This window comes from Coptis chinensis, chromosome 6 (assembly GCF_015680905.1).
Source record: "Coptis chinensis isolate HL-2020 chromosome 6, ASM1568090v1, whole genome shotgun sequence".
Taxonomy (NCBI): Eukaryota; Viridiplantae; Streptophyta; class Magnoliopsida; order Ranunculales; family Ranunculaceae; genus Coptis; species Coptis chinensis.
Genome location: NC_141461.1, coordinates 48962436 through 48984134, shown reverse-complemented (window position 1 = coordinate 48984134; position 21699 = coordinate 48962436). Strand labels below are relative to the sequence as shown.

The 21699-nt window shown below is 39.3% G+C and overlaps 1 protein-coding gene across 1 annotated transcript; it reads right to left on the bottom strand.

The window, feature by feature from the left end:
* Positions 1 to 34: 34 nt before the first annotated feature.
* On the bottom strand, positions 35 to 18863 carry LOC147493372 (oligomeric golgi complex subunit-like protein). The gene is made up of 12 exons (XM_086569166.1): positions 18351 to 18863; positions 18110 to 18277; positions 15528 to 15864; positions 15234 to 15395; positions 14921 to 15020; positions 14598 to 14810; positions 14395 to 14503; positions 13525 to 13725; positions 1677 to 1781; positions 771 to 896; positions 534 to 668; positions 35 to 441 (listed from the first exon to the last, which is right to left on the bottom strand). Exons 1-12 carry the CDS (start codon positions 18807 to 18809, stop codon positions 328 to 330), a joined length of 2229 nt encoding a protein of 742 aa, XP_086425292.1. The 5' UTR covers positions 18810 to 18863; the 3' UTR covers positions 35 to 327.
* Between the last annotated feature and the right edge of the window lie 2836 nt (positions 18864 to 21699).

Genomic DNA, 21699 nt, shown 5'->3' with positions numbered 1-21699 from the left:
CCTTCTGCATCTCTCTTGCTGGTACAAAGAAAACTAACCAAATTTACAATCGTATAATAGAAACATTAATGTTTCTAAATGTTCATAGTTTTCTAGGAATGAGTTTATCCACCTATATTGAAAAATTGACGGGTCACATTTAGTTGTACAGTTAATGACTTCGATATTACCTTTTCAAATCGTCAGTTGATCTTGATAATAAGTGTAAACAAAATTTATCAAATTATACAGAAATCACACTAAGGCTAATATCAATGGTAAAATGAAGAAATCCATGACTGGTAAATGATGCCGCATCTGTTCAGTGGTTTGGTTGATAATCAAACACTATAAGTTAATCTCATTCTGCCTGTCCGGAGGGGCAACCAACTTCCAAAATGAACGATATGTTGGAATATTAGCAGCTGTAACACCAAGAGCAGCAAGGTTGCGCTGAAATTCCTGCCGAAATTGTTCAAGAGGTAGCAAAAACCATATGAGCTTCTCTATGCATATGCCAGGAGTAAATTTATTGAGTACACAAACACGTATACCTGAATATCAAGGAATAACTGCATAGAAATCTTATCGGCGTCTGAAACATTATTGTCATAAACATCAGGATTCGCGCCTCTTTGTCTTTGGGCAGTCTGCCGTAGTTTCTGGAGTGAAAACTCTGTTTTCCTAGACTGATCAAGAATATTAAACAATTCTCATTACAAGACAACATATATTATAAGAAAGATTACAAGACTTGTTGAATTTGTATGCTTTAGCAGTTGCATACTCACGTTATTAACAAGGTCAAACGCCTGTTCATAGTAACGATTGGTAATCTCTTCTGCCACACTTAAGAGCAGTTCATTTCTAGCTTCTCTAGTCAAATAAGTGGTAGCTCGCTCTCCTTCAAGAAAAGCCTGTGCAGTGAGGCAATGCCAGTGTTTGTCAAAAGTTATTGGCAAACGATTAAAGGTTTTAATCAAGGGCAGCACATGAAAATCAGAAACCACACAGATTTTTAACTGATTGTTATGGTAAGGACCATTGTTAAATTTATCAGATGTCGAATGATTGAAGACCGTAGCTGTGTAGCACAATGGCATACATGCAATGACATGAATTCAATAGATCGTTACTTGTGATATCACATGACTCCTGTCATGCCAATTGTTTGATTTTGCCAAAACACACTCTTTCACCCATCCCAGGTTGTCATCTCCAAGCTACAGCCCTTGGATTGTTTAAATTATTACCACTTACTTGGAACATACATAATTTTTTCGTCTGTAAGGTGGATATCAAATTCCAAAACTCCAAAACCTGAAACCAACAGTTCTCGGCCACTAAATCTTAACAGACGGAACGCTACTATCTTTCTGACAGAACGGCAAAAATGAAAAGGATAGGAACACAAAGTTGGTTGTTGAGACTAGTTACAATTGAAGGAGGGGTCTCGAGGAAGACAAGTAGACAGAGCAGTTCCAACTTTAAAACAGAGCCAAAGGTAAATTGCTGCCGCCCCTATATTGTAACTTGTAAGATACAATTCCAAGAGGGGGTTTAAGTAATTCAAACAAAAAGGATCATTTTATATCTAAAGCTGGAAACCAAGAGACTTGACAAGGGATCTTTAAAAAGGTCGATATTAGACTGAAATCATAACATTATACCTAACTTAGTGTAGAATGGATGCATACCTGGACGGGACGCAGAATCCCAGATACATAAGGTGAATGCCTTACAGGAATAGGTCTGTTAGTCATCCTATAGGTTGTACCTATTCCCTTCAATTGCCGTAAGTCCTACAATCAACAATGATCAAAGATGAAGTAGGGTGCTATTGCTGAAACAAATACCGCATACAGATACAAATATAATCTTTTCTTATAAAGGAGTTCCGGGGACACAGGAATACACGTAAACAAAATTCATGATCGTTGATGCACTTACAATTTAGACTTTTGCTAGACATGATCTCCTCACTACATATATCATCTCCACAAAAGTTGGATTATTCCAAGATTTCTAACCACACAAAAAGTAGTCGGTAAAAATGACGATCTACAATTATTTAATTTGTTAACAATGTTTAATGGGGGTAGAAATTTTGTATTGGACTTAATTTTGGTGTAGATGTTCAAAACAGTTAGGAGATCATTGCAAATCTAATCTAATTTTTTAGTACAGAAACTGATGCGAGGACGCAATAGATTATCATGTGCACAGCACATGCATAATGCTACAGCTAAAGTTTATCTTTTATTCTATTTCTATTTTAAATCCTTAGTTAATTAGAATTAGACTAGCTTCTATTTTAGTTTCCCAAGTTCTATTATGATTAGGATTTGTTAACTAGTTCTCTATATAAGCAGATGTAAAATTTAAGATTTTCAAACTTGATTATTATTATTGAATTAAGAGAATTCGTTTTTATTCATTAAATCCTAGTTTTGGGTATTTTTATACATTGTGTATCTATTGCTCTTTTGCTTCCGCGACAAAGATACATCAAATTGGTATCAAATTTTCAGGTTTTTCCTGGTTTGCTCATCATGAACACTCAACAAAGAGGACGCGAACGACCACCAGCAGTAAATACACGACTACATCATGTAGAAGAAGCACTACAAGGTAGCAAGATGGAATTGCGAGAGATTAAGGAGATGTTGTCGCAACTCGCACTTCGTTATCGAATTATCGGCGTGCAACTGTTGAAGAACAACTCGTGCCAAGGGATGAAGACGATGCCCCTAGTGATCACAGTTTGCATAGTTCCAGTTCCGATGTCGATGTACGCGACCCTCCAACACCTCGCCAACGTAGCCACGCACCTTCTAGACCACATTCACCCCCAGTTTCTAGCGATACGGAACATCGTATTGTTTAATGGGTGTCTGCTGTAGACCCCCACAATCGCAGCATATCAAACCCACCATCTCCAATTCATGGAATTCAAACTCCCTACCACACCCACGGAGTTAAAAAGAGAAATCACAACACTTACAACAACAAAAATCTTGATTTTGAAGGAGAAGGAGAAAATCTAAGAACTCACCACCGCCAAGTTCCGAATTTGGTTCCTCCAAATTAAGTTGGCAACCACCACCATCAGCGCAATCAAGGAGGTCGCCAAGAAAATCAGCAAGCTTACCTCACAGATCAAGCTTTTCCTCCAAAGGTAGATCGTCTTCCACAGCCAGTTCGTCGGGGAAAAAGACCTCTTCCTTCTATGTCTGTTCGTGAGATTGAAACCCCAAATTGGGCTTCTACTGACCAAGCCCAATATGCTACTAGCACTGGACCAGGTTCTAATTTTGCACCTAATTTCCAACTGTGGGCTTATCCAGACCAGGCCCAAGGCCGAGCACAACGTGCTTTTAGGCCCAATCCTCATGGTCACGCCCACCAGAATTTGAGACGCCACCAGGGTGCTACCATAGCCCGTGGTCAACGAGCTTCACCACCAAGTTCTCCACAACGAAATCGACGACAGCCCCACCACATTGCTCCTGATTTTGATCCACCTGATCCTTCAGACTTCTCATCTAGTCCATCACCACCTCGTCGCAATAGGAGAAATCGGAGAAATCGAAATTTTCAGCACCTCCCAGGTAATTTTGATACTAATCGTTTATTGCGCATTTTAGATAAGAATCAGATGGGTGATATTAAATTAGACGTGCCTGAATTTAATGGAAAATTACAGCCTGATGCTTTTGTCGACTGGTTAAATAAGATTGAAAAAGTTTTTTATTATAAAAATTTTGAGGATCCTAAGTGTGTTAAATTAGTTGCGACTAAATTAATGGGCTATGCACTTGTTTGGTGGGATGAACTTCAATTGACTCATGCTAAATTGTGTTACAATAAGATTACTACATGGGATAAGATGCGCCGAGAGTTGAAAAAAGAATTTATTCCTCATGACTATGAAAGGGATTTATTCATGCGCCTCTGTGTGAACCCTGTTCGTACCTTTTAACCTCACACCTCCAATCTCCTCTGTCTCTTCTCGAAGATGAGACTCTCTCTCTTGTGAACCTTTCAGCTGAACCCGTTTAGGGCTGCCTACGTACCCCCGACTCTCCGGGGGATCAAGCTGTGCCGCCGTAGTTCTCTCCTCCTTCTCTCCTCTCTCTCTTCCCATCTCTCTTTTCCTCTCTCTCTCGTAACCGCCCCTCTTATTCTCATCTCCTTCTTTTCTCTCGTAACCGCTCTCCTTTTCTCTAACTGTCCACCTCTCGCATTACTTATCGCGGACTGGATATTGTACACCTGACCCCGGTTTCACTATCTTGCATCTTCTTGAGTCACTGAACCCCTCCTTGCCACTATGTCTTTCTGGAGTCCACGTCCCTTTAATGTTTCGCGGACTGGATCCTATGCTCTCTCCCTTGTGCCTTATGTTACCTCCGTCCATGTTACATCCGGATCCATAGTCATGAATTTGGCCGATCTGAGATGCCCCTCCCTCAACCACGCCCCGGGTCCCAGATATCCTCACTTAATTGATTCGCGATTCCTTACTCTAGTTCGCCTTTTTCCCTTGGCCCTCACCTTCACAATCAATCATCATCTCTCGCAAAGTGTCTCAATCAATCGGTTCTCGTTACATAGAACTCATTAGAATATCTTAAGGGGTCGGATCCCTTCATTTTTTGTCCACGAAGGTTGATTCATGGAACTCGATATCACATCCTCAAAGGGCCTCATCCCCCATTTCTCTTTTGTAGAGCTCAACAATATATCCGGTCTCAAGGGTCTCATTTTGCCCCAAGCTTGATTCGATCCCATTCTCCACGGACATGTTCGCTTCCCCCCCTCTTTGGCTTATCGCTCATTTTGCCCCAAGCTTGATTCGGACATCCGGGACCACGGGGCTCATCCCCCGGCTCGGGCTTATAGGCGGCTCATTTTGCCCCAAGCTCATCCCCACGGCGGGCTCATCCCCTCCCTCGGCTTATAGGCTTTTTGCCCAAGCTTGATCATTTTGCCCCGAAGCTTGATTCGGACAGGCTCATTTTGCCCTAAGGATCCACGGGTCCACGGGGCTCATCCCCCGGCTCTTATAGGCGTAGGCATTTTTTGCCCCAAGCTTGATTTGGACACTACACCCACGAAAGGCTCATCCCCCGCTCTCGGCTTATAGGCGTCATCATTTTGCCCAAAGCTTGATTCGACACCTGCGATCCACGAAGGTTTCATCCCCCTCGCCTCGGCTTATAGGCGCTCATTTTGCCCCAAAGCTTGATTCGGACATCGGTCCACGAAGGGCTCATCCCCCCCCACCTTTGGTCACCAGTGAAGCCTGATGGAGGCGCCTCGGTTTGCCCCAAGTTTGATTCGGACATCTAGTCCGAAGGGGGCTCATCCCCCCACTTTTTTGGTCAATCAGGAAGCCTGATGGGGCAACTCAATTTGCCCCCAAGTTATTTTCGTTCATATCCCAATACTCATGAAACAACTGGAAGAAGTATGCTCTCTATTTCATTGATATAACATTCAACCCAAACTATCATTCCTCGGCTCACTTAGCAATATGTAAAAGCAAGCTTCCTCTCTTTTAATTGAAAAACTAAACAAAGACTCCAAGATTCCCCGTATAGCTAGTACGGGGCTCGACTCTGGTCTTACTCAATGTTATATCATGCAATACACATTTAATGGAGACAGTAAACTTTTTGACGACAATATAGTGTAGGCAAATAAGGTAGTAAATGAGGTGAGATGGATCCATCTCCCAATATCATCAAACTCCGCTTTCGGTTCCACGGTGCATCGCAAGTCTTTTTCTTTCTCTCAGAAACTCGAACTTTCATGTTCGAAAGTATTGCACAAATAATACGTGAGTTTTAACGAGGAACATTAATTCAAAGATAATGATTTGCATGCAAAGATAACGGCGATCATATGTTCCAAACGGTGTACAATCTGCCTTACCTCAAGTGTGTACAACCACGTTTCTCATTCATGGTCCGCGACACTCCCTAGAGCGACTAGGTTCATGAGTACCACGAGGTTTGGGGACAACCCCAATTTGTCCCGATATACATCTCTACTTCCAAGACGGGGACAAGGCTTGCTTTGCCCCCCTGTAACTCTAGTCGACGGCCGAGTCACTACTGCCTATCTATTATGAACATGACGGTAAAATAAACCAAGCATTACCGCAGCGCGGTGTGTCTCGCATATCTCCTCGTAATTATCTTACTATTCAGATTCGGACGCTCCAATCACGATCTTAGTCTCAAACTCGGATCTCCTTGTTCCTTTGCCTCGAAACAATGCATACTTTCGGCAATCAATTCTTGCCGGGAGTAAAGCTTATTTCGAAAGTAGGGTAGACACTATCAACACTATCATGGTAATCAAGTTGACCTCTATCTGTTCCATATAACAACAGCAAGGCAGAATGCTATCATAATCCAGTTCGCCTCAGGTATGTACATTCGTCCATGTATCTGACTCGATGTATGAACTATCTTAACACCACCTAAGTGCTCGACACTGGTGGATAATTGAGTAAGAAGCTGAAATTGCTGCTTTACTTCCTACAATCGTTGCCAGATGTGCAAGAATGAAAAAACTGGCCGAAAGATACGGTCAGGAATGACCATGTAAAAGCTTCTCTTAAGGTTTCCCTTGTTCTTGGAAAGATAAGCAGAAATCACGCGCGCAGTGTACCAGGACGCTGATATTTATCTCCTTGATGACCCTTTCAGTGCGGTTGATGCTCATACAGGCACCCAACTATTTGAGGAATGCCTGCTGGGAATTCTCAGAAACAAGACCATCATTTACGTTACACATCAAGTGGAGCTTCTTCCTGCGGTGACCTCATTCGCGGTGATGCAAAATGGAAGAGTTGCACATCTTTGGAAAGTTTGAAGAAAGTTGAAAATACAAGTAGAATTTCGCAAACACCAATATCGATCAAATAAGCCGATACGCTGATTCACCACCACTAATATAGAACTTCTAAATAGTAAACAAGACTCCAAACATAATCTCTCCCGGACGGCGGTCGCGAGGTGGACTCTTGGTCCCTTTCATTATCTTAGCACAATCACTCTTCCAATTGTTACAAATATGCAAATTATTGGATGGCATGGGCTTCTCCACTTTCACCGTAGTCCGAGCCCAAAATGGGGATGAGTTACCTTTTCCCGTGTACATACTACTTTCTTTAGTAGGCAGCTCACTCGTGTACTCATGCATGCAACACTAATTGCGAGTAGTTGGCATTCGACATCACAAAAGTTCTTCACAAGAATGCTTCACAAAAATAAGTGCTTTCGAGCTCCAATGTCTTTCTCGATTCAACACCAACCGGAAGGATCTTAAATCGGACATCCACGCACCAAAGTGTGATGGACATGGAGATAGCTAACAAAGTAGGTAGGTGTGCCTTCTCAATATCTGAATTCGGGTACCATCTTCCTCGTGTCTCAATGTGCATGGCAAGTATTTGCCATTTTGTTCCAGATGACTACAAGATGCGTATGGTACCAAATATATTACGCACCCATTTCTAGAGAACTTGCTCGCTTTGCAAAATCACTTTCGTGAGCTGCTACAATCCGAAGCCTTTGATCATGAATGCCGGTTCATCAATACAAATTTGGGACTCATCGATAACCACTCAAGACCATGGTTTCACAAAGGTATCGGCTATGAAATGGCTTTCTTTTAGGATCCGAACCTCCTATCAAACTTTGTGTTTGCTTTCTCACCGGTTCTCGCTTGTGAGCCTCCCCTCAAGGAATAATCAACTCCTCCAACAAATTTTCACTATCCACCCTTAACTCCTCCGTAACATAGTCCGCCGGGCCGTAAGTAAACATTCCCACCAAAAGTCAAACAAATTCCCATCTTCCTAATATTTCGATTCACTCCACAAACAGAAAAAATCTCATTTTTGTTTCCAAACATATCAAACAAAACACAGTGAAATTAAACATAACTGAGTTAAGAAGAAGAAGAAGTTTTGCAGTCATTAGGAGTGAGCTGTCACACTCGTCTCTCTGTTTTAGTGAGTGAGTCGAGGAGAGGAAGAACAAAAGATAAAAAGGTCTGTTTTACGTGTTCTGCAGAAGTTTGAGGAATGGGATCTTGAGCGGAATAGGAAAAATAGCTCTCTTTGTAGCTGGTCTCTTTTTTCGTTCATCTCAGAATGTGAAGGAAAGATCATAATCGTTCCCCACAAACGGCGCCATTGTGTGAACCCTGTTCGTACCTTTTAACCTCACACCTCCAATCTCCTCTGTCTCTTCTCGAAGATGAGACTCTCTCTCTTAATGAACCATTTCGGGTTTGAACCCGCTTTGGGGCTTTCACTCACTTACTCTCTCCCGGGATCAAGTTAATCTTGCCAGTAGTTCTCTCTTCCTTCTCTCCTCTCTCTCTTCCCATCTCTCTTTTCCTCTCTCTCTCTCGTAACCACCCCTCTTATTCTCATCTCCTTCTTTTCTCTCGTAATCGCTCTCTTTTTCTCTAACTGTCCACCTCTCGCATTACTTATCGCGGACCGATATTGTACACACCGACCCGGTTTCACTATCTTGCATCTTCTTGAGTCAATCAACCCTCCTTGCCACTATGTCTCTCTCGAGTCCACGCCCCTTTAATGTTTTCGCGGATTTGGATCCTATGCTCTCTCTCCCTTTGTGCCTTATGTTACCTCCGCCCATGAGACATGTCATCCCGATAGTCATGAATTTGGCCGACTGACCTCCAAAACTTGAAACAACGGCTTCAAAGTGTGGTCGGGTATATCTTGAGGAGTTTCTTTTTGTTGTGCACACGGGCTGATTTGTCCGAATCCATCGATCAAAAATTGGGCGCTATTTGAATGGGTTCACGAAAACCACTTCGGTGAGGCATTAGCTTTCAAAGATGTTTATGATATGTCCGATATTATTAAATATGCTCTCAAAGCTGAAGATCTGCTACGCTCATCCCCTTCAGCTACTGCTAGTGCCACTTCTACCCATGTTCCTTCGTCATCCAAACCTCCTCTTACCAAAATGGGTCCAATCACATGCTATGAGTGTAAGGAAATTGGACATGTTCGTAGTGACTGTCCTAAACGCAAACGCGTGGGTTTAACACAGGATAAAGAAAATCTCACCCATCAGGAAGAAGACGTCACTGAGATTGATGGCTTTTTAACTTATGCAGATTCCGGTTGTCCCCAATTGATTGTTCGCCGTTCTTTAGTTACTCCAGTTATTAAGTATGATCCTACGTCATGGCTTCGTCATAATATCTTCTTCCGTGACTTCACCGTGACTTCGAATGGCATGTTGTGTAATGTTATCATTGACAAATGTTCCAAAGTGATAATATTGTTTCTAAAGATATGGTGGACAAGCCGAACTCAAGGATGAGCCACATCCTAAACCTTACACTATTTCTTGGTTACAGGATGGTGCCACAGTCAAGGTTACTCGCCATTGTCTAGTTTTGTTCTCCATTGGTCCTAAATATAAGGATGATGTTTGGTGTTCTGTTGCACCCATGGACGCATGCCACTTGTTACTTGGTCATCCCTGGCAGTATGATCTCTTTGTTACTCATAATGGGCGTGAGAACACTTATACTTTCACTTCTGGTGGCGAAAAAATTGTTTTGGCACCACTGACTCCATTTCGCCTTCCTTCTCACCCACCCACCACCAAATTTCAACTGTGTTTTCTAGCGGGCGGACGCCATTCGCGGTATGCTTCTTGCTCTTACTACGTCATTTCTTGCAAACCCTACTACTATACCAGCTGTGTTACAACCAATGCTAGATTCATATTCTGATGTTTGTACTGAGCCTGCTAATGGAGGATTGCCCCTTTTACGAGATATCCAACATGCTACTTACCACATTATCGCATGGCTCCTTCTGAACACGCCGAGTTACAGAGGCAAATTACTGAGTTATTAGCTAAAGGATTTGTCAGAGAGAGTATGTCCCCTTGTTGTTGTGCCAGCTTTACTTACTCCTAAGAAAGATGGGAGTTGGAGGATGTGTGTTGATAGCAGGGCTATTAACAAAATCACTGTGAAATATCGTTTTCCCATTCCACGCCTTGAGGATATACTTGATTCATTGCATGGTGCTAAGGTGTTTTCCAAGCTTGATTTGCGATCTGGATTTCATCACATTCATATCTGCCTTGGAGATGAATGGAAAACTGCCTTTAAAACAAAAGACGGTTTATATGAGTGGTTGGTCATGCCCTTTGGTCTTTCTAATGCTCCTTCTACCTTCATGCGTCTTATGACTCAGGTTTTAAAGCCTTATCTGAATAAATTTTGTGTTGTCTACTTAGATGATATTTTGATTTACAGTTTTTCTGAGTCTGAACATATCAAGCATATTGAAATTCTTTTGGGTGTTTTGCGTACTGAGAAGCTTTATTTACAACTTAAGAAATGTTCTTTCATGGTTGACCCTGTAGTATTTTTGGGTTTCGTGGTTTCTGCCGATGGTATTCGTGTTGATGATTCCAAAGTCCTGGCTATTATTGAGTGGCCCTGTTCCTCTACGATGACTTCGTGTTCAGTAGTTTTCATGGTTTAGCTTCTTTCTATAGAAGGTTCATTCATAATTTCAGTAGTATTATGGCTCCTTTAACTGTTTTGACGTATGAGAAAGCTTTCAAATGGACTCTTGAAGCTAATGCAGCATTTGACTTGATTAAGAAGAAGATGACTTCTGCTCCTGTTTTAGTTTTGCCAAATTTCATTAAACTCTTTGAGGTAACATGTGATGCTTGTAAGTACGGCATTGATGCTGTTTTGAGCCAAAATGGCAAGCCGGTTGCTTTCTATAGTGAGAAATTTACTGGTGCTAAATTGAATTATTCTACATATGACTTGGAGTACTATGCAGTTGTCCAAGCTGTACGACATTGGTATCATTATCTTATTCATCATGAATTCCTCATAAAGTCTGACCATGAAGCTCTTCGTTATCTTAATACTCAGAAGGATGTCAATACTTGACAAATCAAGTAGAACTCTTTCTTGCAGAAATATACTTTCCACTTACAGTTTTAGGCTGGAAAAGATAATCGAGTTGCTGATGCTTTGAGTCGTCGTTCGCATCTTTTGGTTACTCTCCGTACCTTTTGTTTGGTTTTGATGAGTTACGCGACTTATATGCTCAATATGCCTATTTTAGTCCTATTCATGCCGACTGTTTAGTACATCATGGTGTATCTGGTGAATTTTTTCTCCATGATGGTTTCATATTTCGGGGTTCACAGCTTTGTATTCCCGTTTCTTCCCTCCGTGATCAGATTATGATTGAAATGCATGCTGGGGGGTTGAGTGGTCACTTTGGGATCATAAAGACCATTGCCTCTATCAGGGAGAAGTACTTTTGGCCTACTATGCGTAGAGATATTAACCGGTTTATTGAAATGATGTTATGTATGCCGACAAATAAAAGGTAAGCACACTAATGCTGGTTTGTATACTCCACTTCCTATTCCCGACAAATCTTGGGTTGATGTCTCCATGAATTTTGTGTTGGGTTTACCACGTTTTACACACGGAAAGGACTCTATTTTTGTGGTTGTGGATCGTTTCTCCAAGATGGCTCATTTCATTCCCTGCACTCGTACTGCAGATGCTGCACAGGTTGCTCATTTATACTTCTATGAGATAGTTCGTTTGCATGGTTTACCTCGAACTATCACTTCTGACAGAGATGTCAAGTTTACTAGCTATTTTTGGAAAACATTATGGAAGCTTTTTAAGAGTAAGCTCCAATTTTCTCTGACTTTCCACCCACGATCGATGGGCGACCGAGGTTGTAAATCATAGTTTGGGTGACCTATTGAAGTGTTTGATTGATGATAATCCCAAATCTTGGGAGTTTGTTCTAGCACAAGCAGTTTCCTTATAATAACTCTGTCAACCGTTCTACAGGCCTTTCTCCTTTCATGATTGTAACTGGCATGACTCCTCTTACTGTTCTTGATCTTGCTCTTATTCCTTCAACTGTTCCTGTTTGTGCATCTGCAGAGAAATTTGCTTCCCGGTTTCACCTTATTCATGAGGATGTCAAGAAGCGTTTAGAGAAATCTTATGCCATGTACAAGACTAATGCAGACAAACACAAACGCTTGATGACTTTCGAGGTTGGTGATTTGGTGATGGTTTATTTGAGAAAAGAACGTCGGCCTTCATCTCACAAGTTAATGATGCGACGATTTGGCCCATTTCCCATTGTCGCCCGTCATGGAGAAAATGCTTATGAATTGGACCTCCCTCCTGAGATGCGTATGGCTCGCACTCATAATGTAGCGGATCTCACTCCTTTTGTTGGCGATAGTATTCCACCTATTCCCCTACATGTAGATCATAGTGTTGTTTCTGCTACTGCTACAGATCGGATTGAAACTGTCATTGATATTTCTACTACTACGACTCGCCAGGGTACTTATGATCGTTATTTGGTGAAGTGGTGTGACCGGCCCATTCTCGAAAAATTCATGGATTTCGATGTTTGATTTCAACTCATGGATCCTACTTTCTACCAGAAGTACAAGGACTTAATCTCAAGGACGAGCTCTTCTCAAGCTGGGGGGATTGATGCGAGGACGCAATAGATTATCATGTGCACAGCACATGCATTGTGCACATGCATAATGCTACAGCTAGAGTTTATCTTTTTTCTATTTCTATTTTAAATCCTTAGTTAATTAAAATTAGACTAGCTTCTATTTTAGTTTCCCAAGTTCTATTATGATTAGAATTTGTTAACTAGTTCTCTATATAAGCAGATGTAAACCTTAAGATTTTCAGACTTGATTATTATTATTGAATTAAGAGAATTCATTTTTATTCATTAAACCCTAGTTTTGGGTATTTTTATACATTGTGTATTTATTGTTCTTGCTTCCGCAACAAAGATACATTAGAAACGATTATTCATTCTTCTTTTACATCAGTAAGAGTTAATATTAATATAATACATCAACAGTTGGAACTTCAGCAAGAAGGTAAAGACCCCAAGACCAAAGAGCATGATTACCTTTACACTCACACCATCAAAATCCCCTAAAGCCCCAAGGAAAAGCATAAAGAGAATAAAAGAAAAACATTAAGAGCACTAAAGATGGTGAGTATGTTTATTTTCCATTGTTATATTCTATCAATACTGAAAGGCAAGAAGAAATGCCCAATGAACACACTAGGCAATCCCCCCTTTCTTTATATCTTAACCGACCGCACCCTCACTTTGAGTTGCATACATGTGTCTTACTAAAAAAAAGCACACATATTTTCCATTGGGATTCTCACAACAAAGGACATTTTACAATCTCAACGCGAGAAGTTGCGTGTTGCTAGTGGAAGGCATGTATCTATCGCATGCCTCTTATTCTTTATATTTTTTCCTTGTTCATACGTAAGAATTGAACGAAGGAGGAAATAGAGAAGTTTAAAATATTCTATTCCATTTACAAATCCTCTCCATGCATGCACACACCATACTTTCAAAAACAACAAATGCATTATCCTTCAACAAAAGAGGCAGCTTACCTCAACAGATTTCTCAACAAGAGATTCTGTCATTGTCTTCATTAATTGAGGTACTACATCTTTCAAACACTTTCCACCCTGCAAAATGCTCTGCTTTACTAGATCGAGAGCTTCACTGGGGCATGAAGAAAGAAGTTGAAGTACACTTTCGAGGTAGGGACCATGAAGCTCAGTAACCAAACAATAAATATCATGCAGAACCTGATGAAATAGATAACATTGACAGGTCATGGATCAAAATCATGTGTCTAATAGCTGCAAACGCAAGTTAACTACTGTACCAAACAACAATAACAAATTCCTCTGACAAGCAGAAGAAGTAATATGCTCACAATTTTTCTAGTATGTTCTTCAACAAGTGACAACTTTAGCGGGGGTTTGATTGCGACATGGAAACTAAATCCCTCTGACACTGAGTTACCAATGAAGCCGAGAATATGAACTCAAATAAAGTAACAAACCCAAATTGAATAATATAAAGGACATAAAATTGATAAGAAGGGTTCAACAGTTGCTATTCCACAGACAATTTGTAACATAACTTTATTATGATAAACGATAAAAGAAACAGATTATCAGCCAACAGAAACCAGCATAGGGAGTTCAAACTTTCATATGCATAGATTCCAACAACGGGAGATCAATATCTCTTGATGCATAGACATGAAATTTAAAAAAAAAATTACTTAAAATAGGTATGACAGGAGAACTGAAAAAAACAACTTTCACAGTTTCACCTCTTTTATCTTTATTTTTTTGTTTTTGTTCTTTTTTAAAAAAAGACACGGGAAACAGTGTGCATAGCATATATATATTGAACAACCGATACAATTTGTAGTGGGGAAACGGGAATGAGGAAACAGTGCATACATATATAAAATCTTCTGGGACTGCAGAAATAGCCCACTGAGTACCGGGGTTGGTTCCTGTGTGATCCATTCTGCGAGCACGTAGTCCAGAAGACAGCCAAGTTGAATACCTAACGATGCACACAGACAACAAATACAAAGTTTAGAAGTCAGTCGAATGGTTTAAAGTATACAGCAAATGATTGAGGTCTGAGGCAGCCTGACCTCGAAAGAAGCTGCAAAGATAAACGAAGGAACTTGTCCGAGCAAGAAAAAACTAGAACATCTTCTCTCCAGCAAGATCTTAAGCTCTCCAAAAGTGTATTACTTTGCCTCAGAGTTAACTCGAGAGAAATTCCATTATTAGCCGGGTTATGATTTCGGTTAAGAGCATTCTCCATAAGCGCAGAATCCAAAGTTCCAGCTATTTCCTGAAACCTGATGTATTGAACTGATATCTATAGCCCAAATCATAAACTTCCAAACTCAAAAACTCCTATTCTATATTTCTATTAAAGCAGAGACAATCCAAGAGTTCAGTTGAATACCTCAATGAGAAATAAACCCCAAGATTCCATTGTTTCATGAACTCAAGGTACACCGCTCCCATCCGAAATTTAGAAACCGCAGATCTGGATGAACAGTAGCCTTGCATGACGATTGGAAGTTACAATTAAGATGAATTACATAAAATACTTTTTTTTTTTGGCTCAGTAATTACATAAAATACTTGAAGATGCATAAGAGAAGTAGTTTGACTTGAGATCCAAAAACAGGAGTGTTTTAAGTTTTAACAGGTCCAGGTCACTTTCAAGTGATAAACTGATAAATATACATATAAACCACAGGGGTGGTCATTACCTTCAAGGTAACCCAAGAAAGCTATGCTGGATTTGTAATTTTTGAGAAACTTTGTAGGTCTTCCTGGAGAGAATGCCCCTGGCTTTCCTTTTTGGACAGCCAAAAGAACCTCTTTAAGTATCGAATTTGCGAGGAAGTCAAATACATGCAGACCTGAATTTTCTGAAAATTGTTTCCAAATGTCACAAACATGTAAAAAATTCAAGGAACGAGTAACCGCGAAGTGAAAGGCAAAACCAAGCCTAACTGTGCCTGAAACCAATCTCTGAAAAGAAGGTACTTATATGCCTATACCTGAGGAAGAAATCTCCAATAAAAATCTACAGTCCCTCCTGACACAATCCATTATTCGTTGATAATCCCCCTCAAGCTCATCTTCCAATGCCCCAGAAACGACCTGTGAAGAGCTGTGGGGAATTATTTTCTCAATCAATGGGGAGACCACAGTAGTTCGGAAAATTTCTTCCGCACCGCTGGTGTTGTCTATAGCAGCATATGCCCGCAAGCAATTGTAAATCGCATTGTCATCTCGATGTTCCAGACCATCAATAAAACAATGTCCCAAGCTAGCGTCCAACAATAGACTGGCACTCTGAATCCTTTTCTCCATGTTCTCAATAAAAGGAAGGTTCTGTACCGCCATCACACAAAAGAGTAAGCATAAAGAGCATAAGTCAAAACAATTGATTGAAGTCATTGAGTCCTTTATTGAATAACATAAAAAAATGTTTAACATGGAACTAGATTACCGATTAACGTGGTCACTTCTATCAAAAAATCCATTAGTCTTCTTTTTTAAATTAAAAAAGCCTTTCACGATGTTCTTCCAAAATCAAATAGTGGACAATTCGGTTTTGATATTCCAGAACTTGTCCTATACTTCTGCCTTTCATCTTCACATGTTTTTCTTTCTTATTAAGGGTTCTTTCAAAATCATATAGTGCACAATTCGGTTTTGATATTCCAGAACTTGTGCTATACTACTTCTGCCTTTCATCTTCTCATTAATTTTTTTATTCATTCTTATTAATTTTCTCATATTACTTTTATTTTTCTAATTTTTTACTAGTCTCAATAAGAAGTATTTATAATTTTTTATAGGCAAGCACTACAAGGTGAGAGGAGGATTTTTTTTTTTTTTTTTTTTTTTTTTTTATAAATATTTAGAGGGTTAAGGCAGACCCACGCCGGTTGCATCGAAGGACCCTAGCCTGAAGGCTTACATTGCCCGAAGGCTCATCAACCCGGAAGGACACTAGCCCGAAGGCTTACATTGCCCGAAGGCTCATCAACCCCAAAGAGAACCTAGCCCGAAGGCTCTCGCCGATTCGCCATTTTGAGTAGACCCAACCGCCTCCACTTTGTCCAAAGACTTGTTTTCAATCCTTGATCCACCGATCATAGCAGCACCCTTGTCACTAGCCTGAAGACTCATCTGGCCCAAAGGCCCATCACATAATTACACAAGAAAGAAATCTCAACCAACACTTGGTGGGATTCGAACTTGCAACTTCCCATGAGGAGAGGAGTACACAACCAATTGAGGTAGAAGCTCTTGTGTTGAGAGGAGGAAGTTAACCAATCAAGAAGCAAGACAAAAAGACAAAAAGACTGACCAATACAAACATCTACAACATCAAATTATCAATCGATCACTCAATAAACAAATACAGCCATCAAACACCTTTCAATTACATTTAAGAGCCCATCCACCAATACCAGATCTATGTTGTTAGTTCCGAAAACACCTTCAACCAAAGCTACTCTACCATTTCACAACCCAATAACAGCTCAGAATCAAAGAAGAACTCCTAAAACAAAGTTCCTCTTAAGAACTGTCCATGATGAACCCACAAACGTATAAAATGCTTGGAGTTGAAGAAAATTGTTACCTCTAAAGGCTTTCCTTGTTTTCAGACTCTTCCATTACTTTCTTCCCCTCTCGCTTTTCCTCTCTCTGTCTTTGTGAAGGACAAACAAAGGTGACTTCCACCGCTTTTAGATGCCGCCAAAGAATATTAGGTGAAGTCAACAAGCAAGCAGTCTGTAAGGAAAGTGTAATTCATCCTCAAAACACAGTTTTCCATGTTCCTCCGAGGCTGCGAACCAACAACCCAAAGAAAATTTGTCCTTGGATTGAAGCCTTGTCCTCCAAACATGCAACTCAAGAAAGTGGGATCCAACATGACCACAGAAAGTTCCCAATCAACTAGCTTGCTATAAAGCAGAGCATCCCAAGGAAATAAGTAATTCAACCTCCACATTCTACGGATATCTTAACAGATATGGTCTTGCTTTTCAAGGTGTGCACACAAAACCCAGAAACTTACTTACAAACCTCAATAATGAATGCAATGTCAGGGCAGTGAATGTCAAGAATAAAATCTATAGATACCTCCAGAGACAACCCCAAAGACAATTGCTTGCAGCTTCAAGACTTGGACAAGAAAGTAAGTTCTGTTTGCTATATTCAAATAACAACAATTTTTTGAAAAAAAAAAAGGTCTAGTAGTCACCTTTCCTTCAGATAATAATAGAATCTTTGCTTCTCAACTCTGAAGTTGATATCTCATATCTATACGACTACTTGTGTTACTTGTCTTGTTGAAATTAGTTCAAATTGAGTTATTCTCAAGTGAGATTGTATCTCTCTCTCTCTCTCTCTCTCTCTCTCTCGTTTTACGCTAATTTCATGAACATACTGATTGACGTATTATCCACTAAATTTGAAATCACTTAACGAGTTTACCAATTACAAAAGTACAGAAACTACACTATAGACCATCCCCATATTATAATCTTTCCTACATTCATATTTAACAACTACCAATAACAAAAACTAAATAACTAACAACAAACCTAAAAGCAATACCGACCTGTGCATTAGCAATGTAGAACTTCAACCGATTCATCTCACTAGCAATTCTCTCCAACAACATACTCTGTGTCTCCCGCAAATTATTCCCCATCTCCAATCCATTACCATTCTTTTCAACAGACCAATCACTAGGCACACTAGGTAATTCCTTAATAAGCTTCTCCACCTAAAAACACACACAACTAAAATTCATTAAATAAAACAAAGGGACATCTTCATAAAAAAACAAAAATTCATACCTTGGAAACAACATGGAAAGTATCAAGAAGTGTCTCAAGAACTTCCCTAGCATTTGCCGCCTCGTTCCTTTCCCTCAATCGATTCTTCAACCCTTTAAGTGACTCCTCCAAACTATTCCTAAACTCCATAATCTTCTCCCTCAATTCCAACAAAGGAGCTCTCATTCTCAAAACAGAGCCATCCACGTCAACTAATTTAGTACTCAAGTTAACAAAATCAGCGTAGTCACGATTAATCAATTCAATAAGTTCAGATTTAAGTGATATTAAATGGGAATTGAGTTCAGATCTGAGATTATCGAATGGGACGAAAGAACGTAAGTCTTGAATGTATGTTTCGGAATCGAAATTTTGGGAGAGGAATGATTCGGGTTTGAACCATAATGGGTGTGTGTCTATTGGGTCTCCGAATATGTCTATTGTATTTGATCGTTGGGAAATTAATTCCGCTGTCACCATTTTTGGTTTTTCTGTTTTTCTTCAAGTTTGAGATCTTGTGAAATGTTTTTTTCGGAAGACGACGAGTTATGTATATGTAGGAAGCTGTTAATGGGCCTATAGCCCATGGACTATAATATGGCCCAAAAGATGTGTACTTTACACTCAGGGATTTGGGCCGGGCTTTATTCAGCAAACCTGGGCTGGGCTTGTGCGAACACTTCTTTTGGTATGGTCATATTTGAAAATGTAATGAAAAAGCTTCTCACCGCCTCACCGGCATTGGATTCATGCCGTGTCAGACTGTCAGGTCATGTTTCTATCTTTCATTCTAACTAATTAGGCTGAGTCTAATGGTGCTCCATTCCACAAAAAAATAGTGTTTTGAAGATGGGGAGTCAATTTTGGTGTCCAATGGTTCGGACTATTTTACGCTACTTCGACCGGCGCGGAATTAATATATATATATATATACAACGTTTTATACAATATCTTTTGAAAATATGAATTAAGCCTTGATTCCTTGTAGATATGATCTCCACACCATGGAGATCATCTCCACAAAAATTCAACTCATTTGAAAACTCATAAATGAATTTGTTCTCAACCTATAATTTTTATCATTATCGATTTTGTAATTTTTTTTTTGGCAAACTTAGAAATGTTCAAAGGACCCAATTTTTTGTGGAGATTATATCCATGGTGAGAACATCTTATCTACAAAAAATTAGCTCTTAAAACATTTTGAAGGGTCCGTGGGAACTTGTATAAAAAGTGTTGTAGAACGGAACCCACCCCATATATATATATATATAGGGAGGTTTAGTTTATCTAAATATATATATATATATATATGGAGATTAAAATATATATATATATATATATATATATATATATATATATATATATATATATATTCCACGCCACTTCAAATGGCGCCGTTTGGGTTTTTACAAACCATGTCATTTCAACTCGCGTAGAATGCACTCTCTATTCCTCAATATTACTATCTATATATGGAGTGTATTATGGAGATAAGGGGCAAAAACCACCGTCACTTCTCCACTTTTGAGGGAATGGGGAGCCATTGCACCCACCCTTAGAAGAGTCTTCTTTCGACTCACGAAATTTTGAGAATGGTTAATGTCATAGTACAAAATATCACGATAAATATCAAGATTTCAACAAAATATATATAAATATTGCAATAAGTTTAGAAATATATACAACTACAAATATCGATGATATTTTGATGATATTTATAATATTTTATGATATATTGCCATATTTGGAGATATTTGACGATATTTTGTTTTGATAACAATTTTATTTAATATTTACTAATATATTTCAAATATATATAAATAATACATCGTTATATATCAAGAAATATCCACAATATCTATGATATTTGTTGATATATCCACGGTATTTGCATATCAAACAATATAAAATATCCCCAAAGAGAGGGATATATTCACAATACATATCAAGAAATTGAGTATCGATAAACACCCATATCATGATATTTTGTACTATGGTTAATGTTACTCGTCACATCAGTTCAAGTTCATTGAGAATTGAAATCATTTTTTTAGGCTAACTTTGATGGTCTATTCAAAAACATTAAAGCTATACTATATGGTTTGAAATTGTGGAAAATTAGTTGATAACTATTATAAAATATATACTAAGCATCTCAACAAATAACAACATGCGCTAGTAGCTAAGTGGTTAGAAAGTCGTTCCCCTTCCACTTAACCTAGGGCTTAACCTAATGTTGTTTTTGGTCTAGTGAAGGCTTAATTGAAAGGGGGACATAATGTGTATTATACTCTGATGGAGTACTAGCTTGTTGGCATATTTCTTCTTCTTGGTATACAATGGTGACTTCATCATTAATTGGTATGTACAGTTCAGGTTTTATGTATTTTTTTCAAGATTTCGATGTTCAGTGAGTAAGATTCCCAGTTTTAGTTGTTTTGTGAAATTGGTTTAAGTGTCAATTGTAGTTGGATGTTTCCGTGAGCTTGGCCATCCATTTCTAACATACTAGAAGGGTCATTCTGTGGGTAATGCTAACCTCGAGTACGTGTGGAAGCGATTTCATAAATCATAATATATTATAGCATCTTTCTTGAGATTTTTGTTATCCGCATAGCACATTTATTTATTGGGTACCCCCCACCAGTAGGTGCAATTAGGATTACCCCCATTATAACTCAAATTAGGAATCCCCCCACCCCTCACCCCACACCCCCCCCCCCCCCCCAAATTGACAGTCAGAAGTAGTCAACTAACAGTGGTCATCATTTGACTAGTCAATGATCGTGAATTATCCTAAATACCCTTTTTATGTGAAAAGACCATACTACCCCTACTTATTGGACACTGTTATGACACGAGTCCTCATCTCCTACTTCAATCTAACGGTCGAAATTCGACATGCAGTTTACGTCCAATCAAAGCTTGCTCTTGTATGAGTATTTGGTGGTTTTAAGCGGGAAGAATCAACTAAGTATGGTGTTGTGTTGCCAATGTTATGCACTAAGATAAAAATGAGACCTTTCTAAGTAATCTTCACTTTTGATTGTTGTTTTGAGCGTCTAAAGTGTAGATCTGGTGGTGTTGGAAGTTGTTGTGTGGATCCTTCATATCGTGGACATCATCACTATATTTAATCTTCAATTTAAAGGTACCTTCAATCTCTATCAATGTCACTACTTTTTTAATTTGTTATAAAATAATGAGAGGGATTTATACATAATTTGTCTCGTTCTTTAAAAAATTGGATTTTTAAAATTAGTTGAAGCAGTAAGGGTTTTTAAGCTTATATAGGAACGATGACTTCATATATGTTCCTACATCTCAAGTAATTTATCCATGTTTGTGCAGGATGGTGTTATTTGAC

What these genes read in the sequence shown, in the direction of transcription:
- LOC147493372 (XM_086569166.1), bottom strand. Translation starts at nt 18,809, where the DNA reads ATGGTGACAGCGGAATTAATTTCCCAACGATCAAATACAATAGACATA. An exon ending in ATTGGAGATTTCTTCCTCAG is followed by an intron (nt 15,396 to 15,527) that starts GTATAGGCATAT and finishes AACAATTTTCAG; the next exon opens with AAAATTCAGGTCTGCATGTA. An exon ending in CGTTTGACCTTGTTAATAAC is followed by an intron (nt 669 to 770) that starts GTGAGTATGCAA and finishes ATTCTTGATCAG; the next exon opens with TCTAGGAAAACAGAGTTTTC.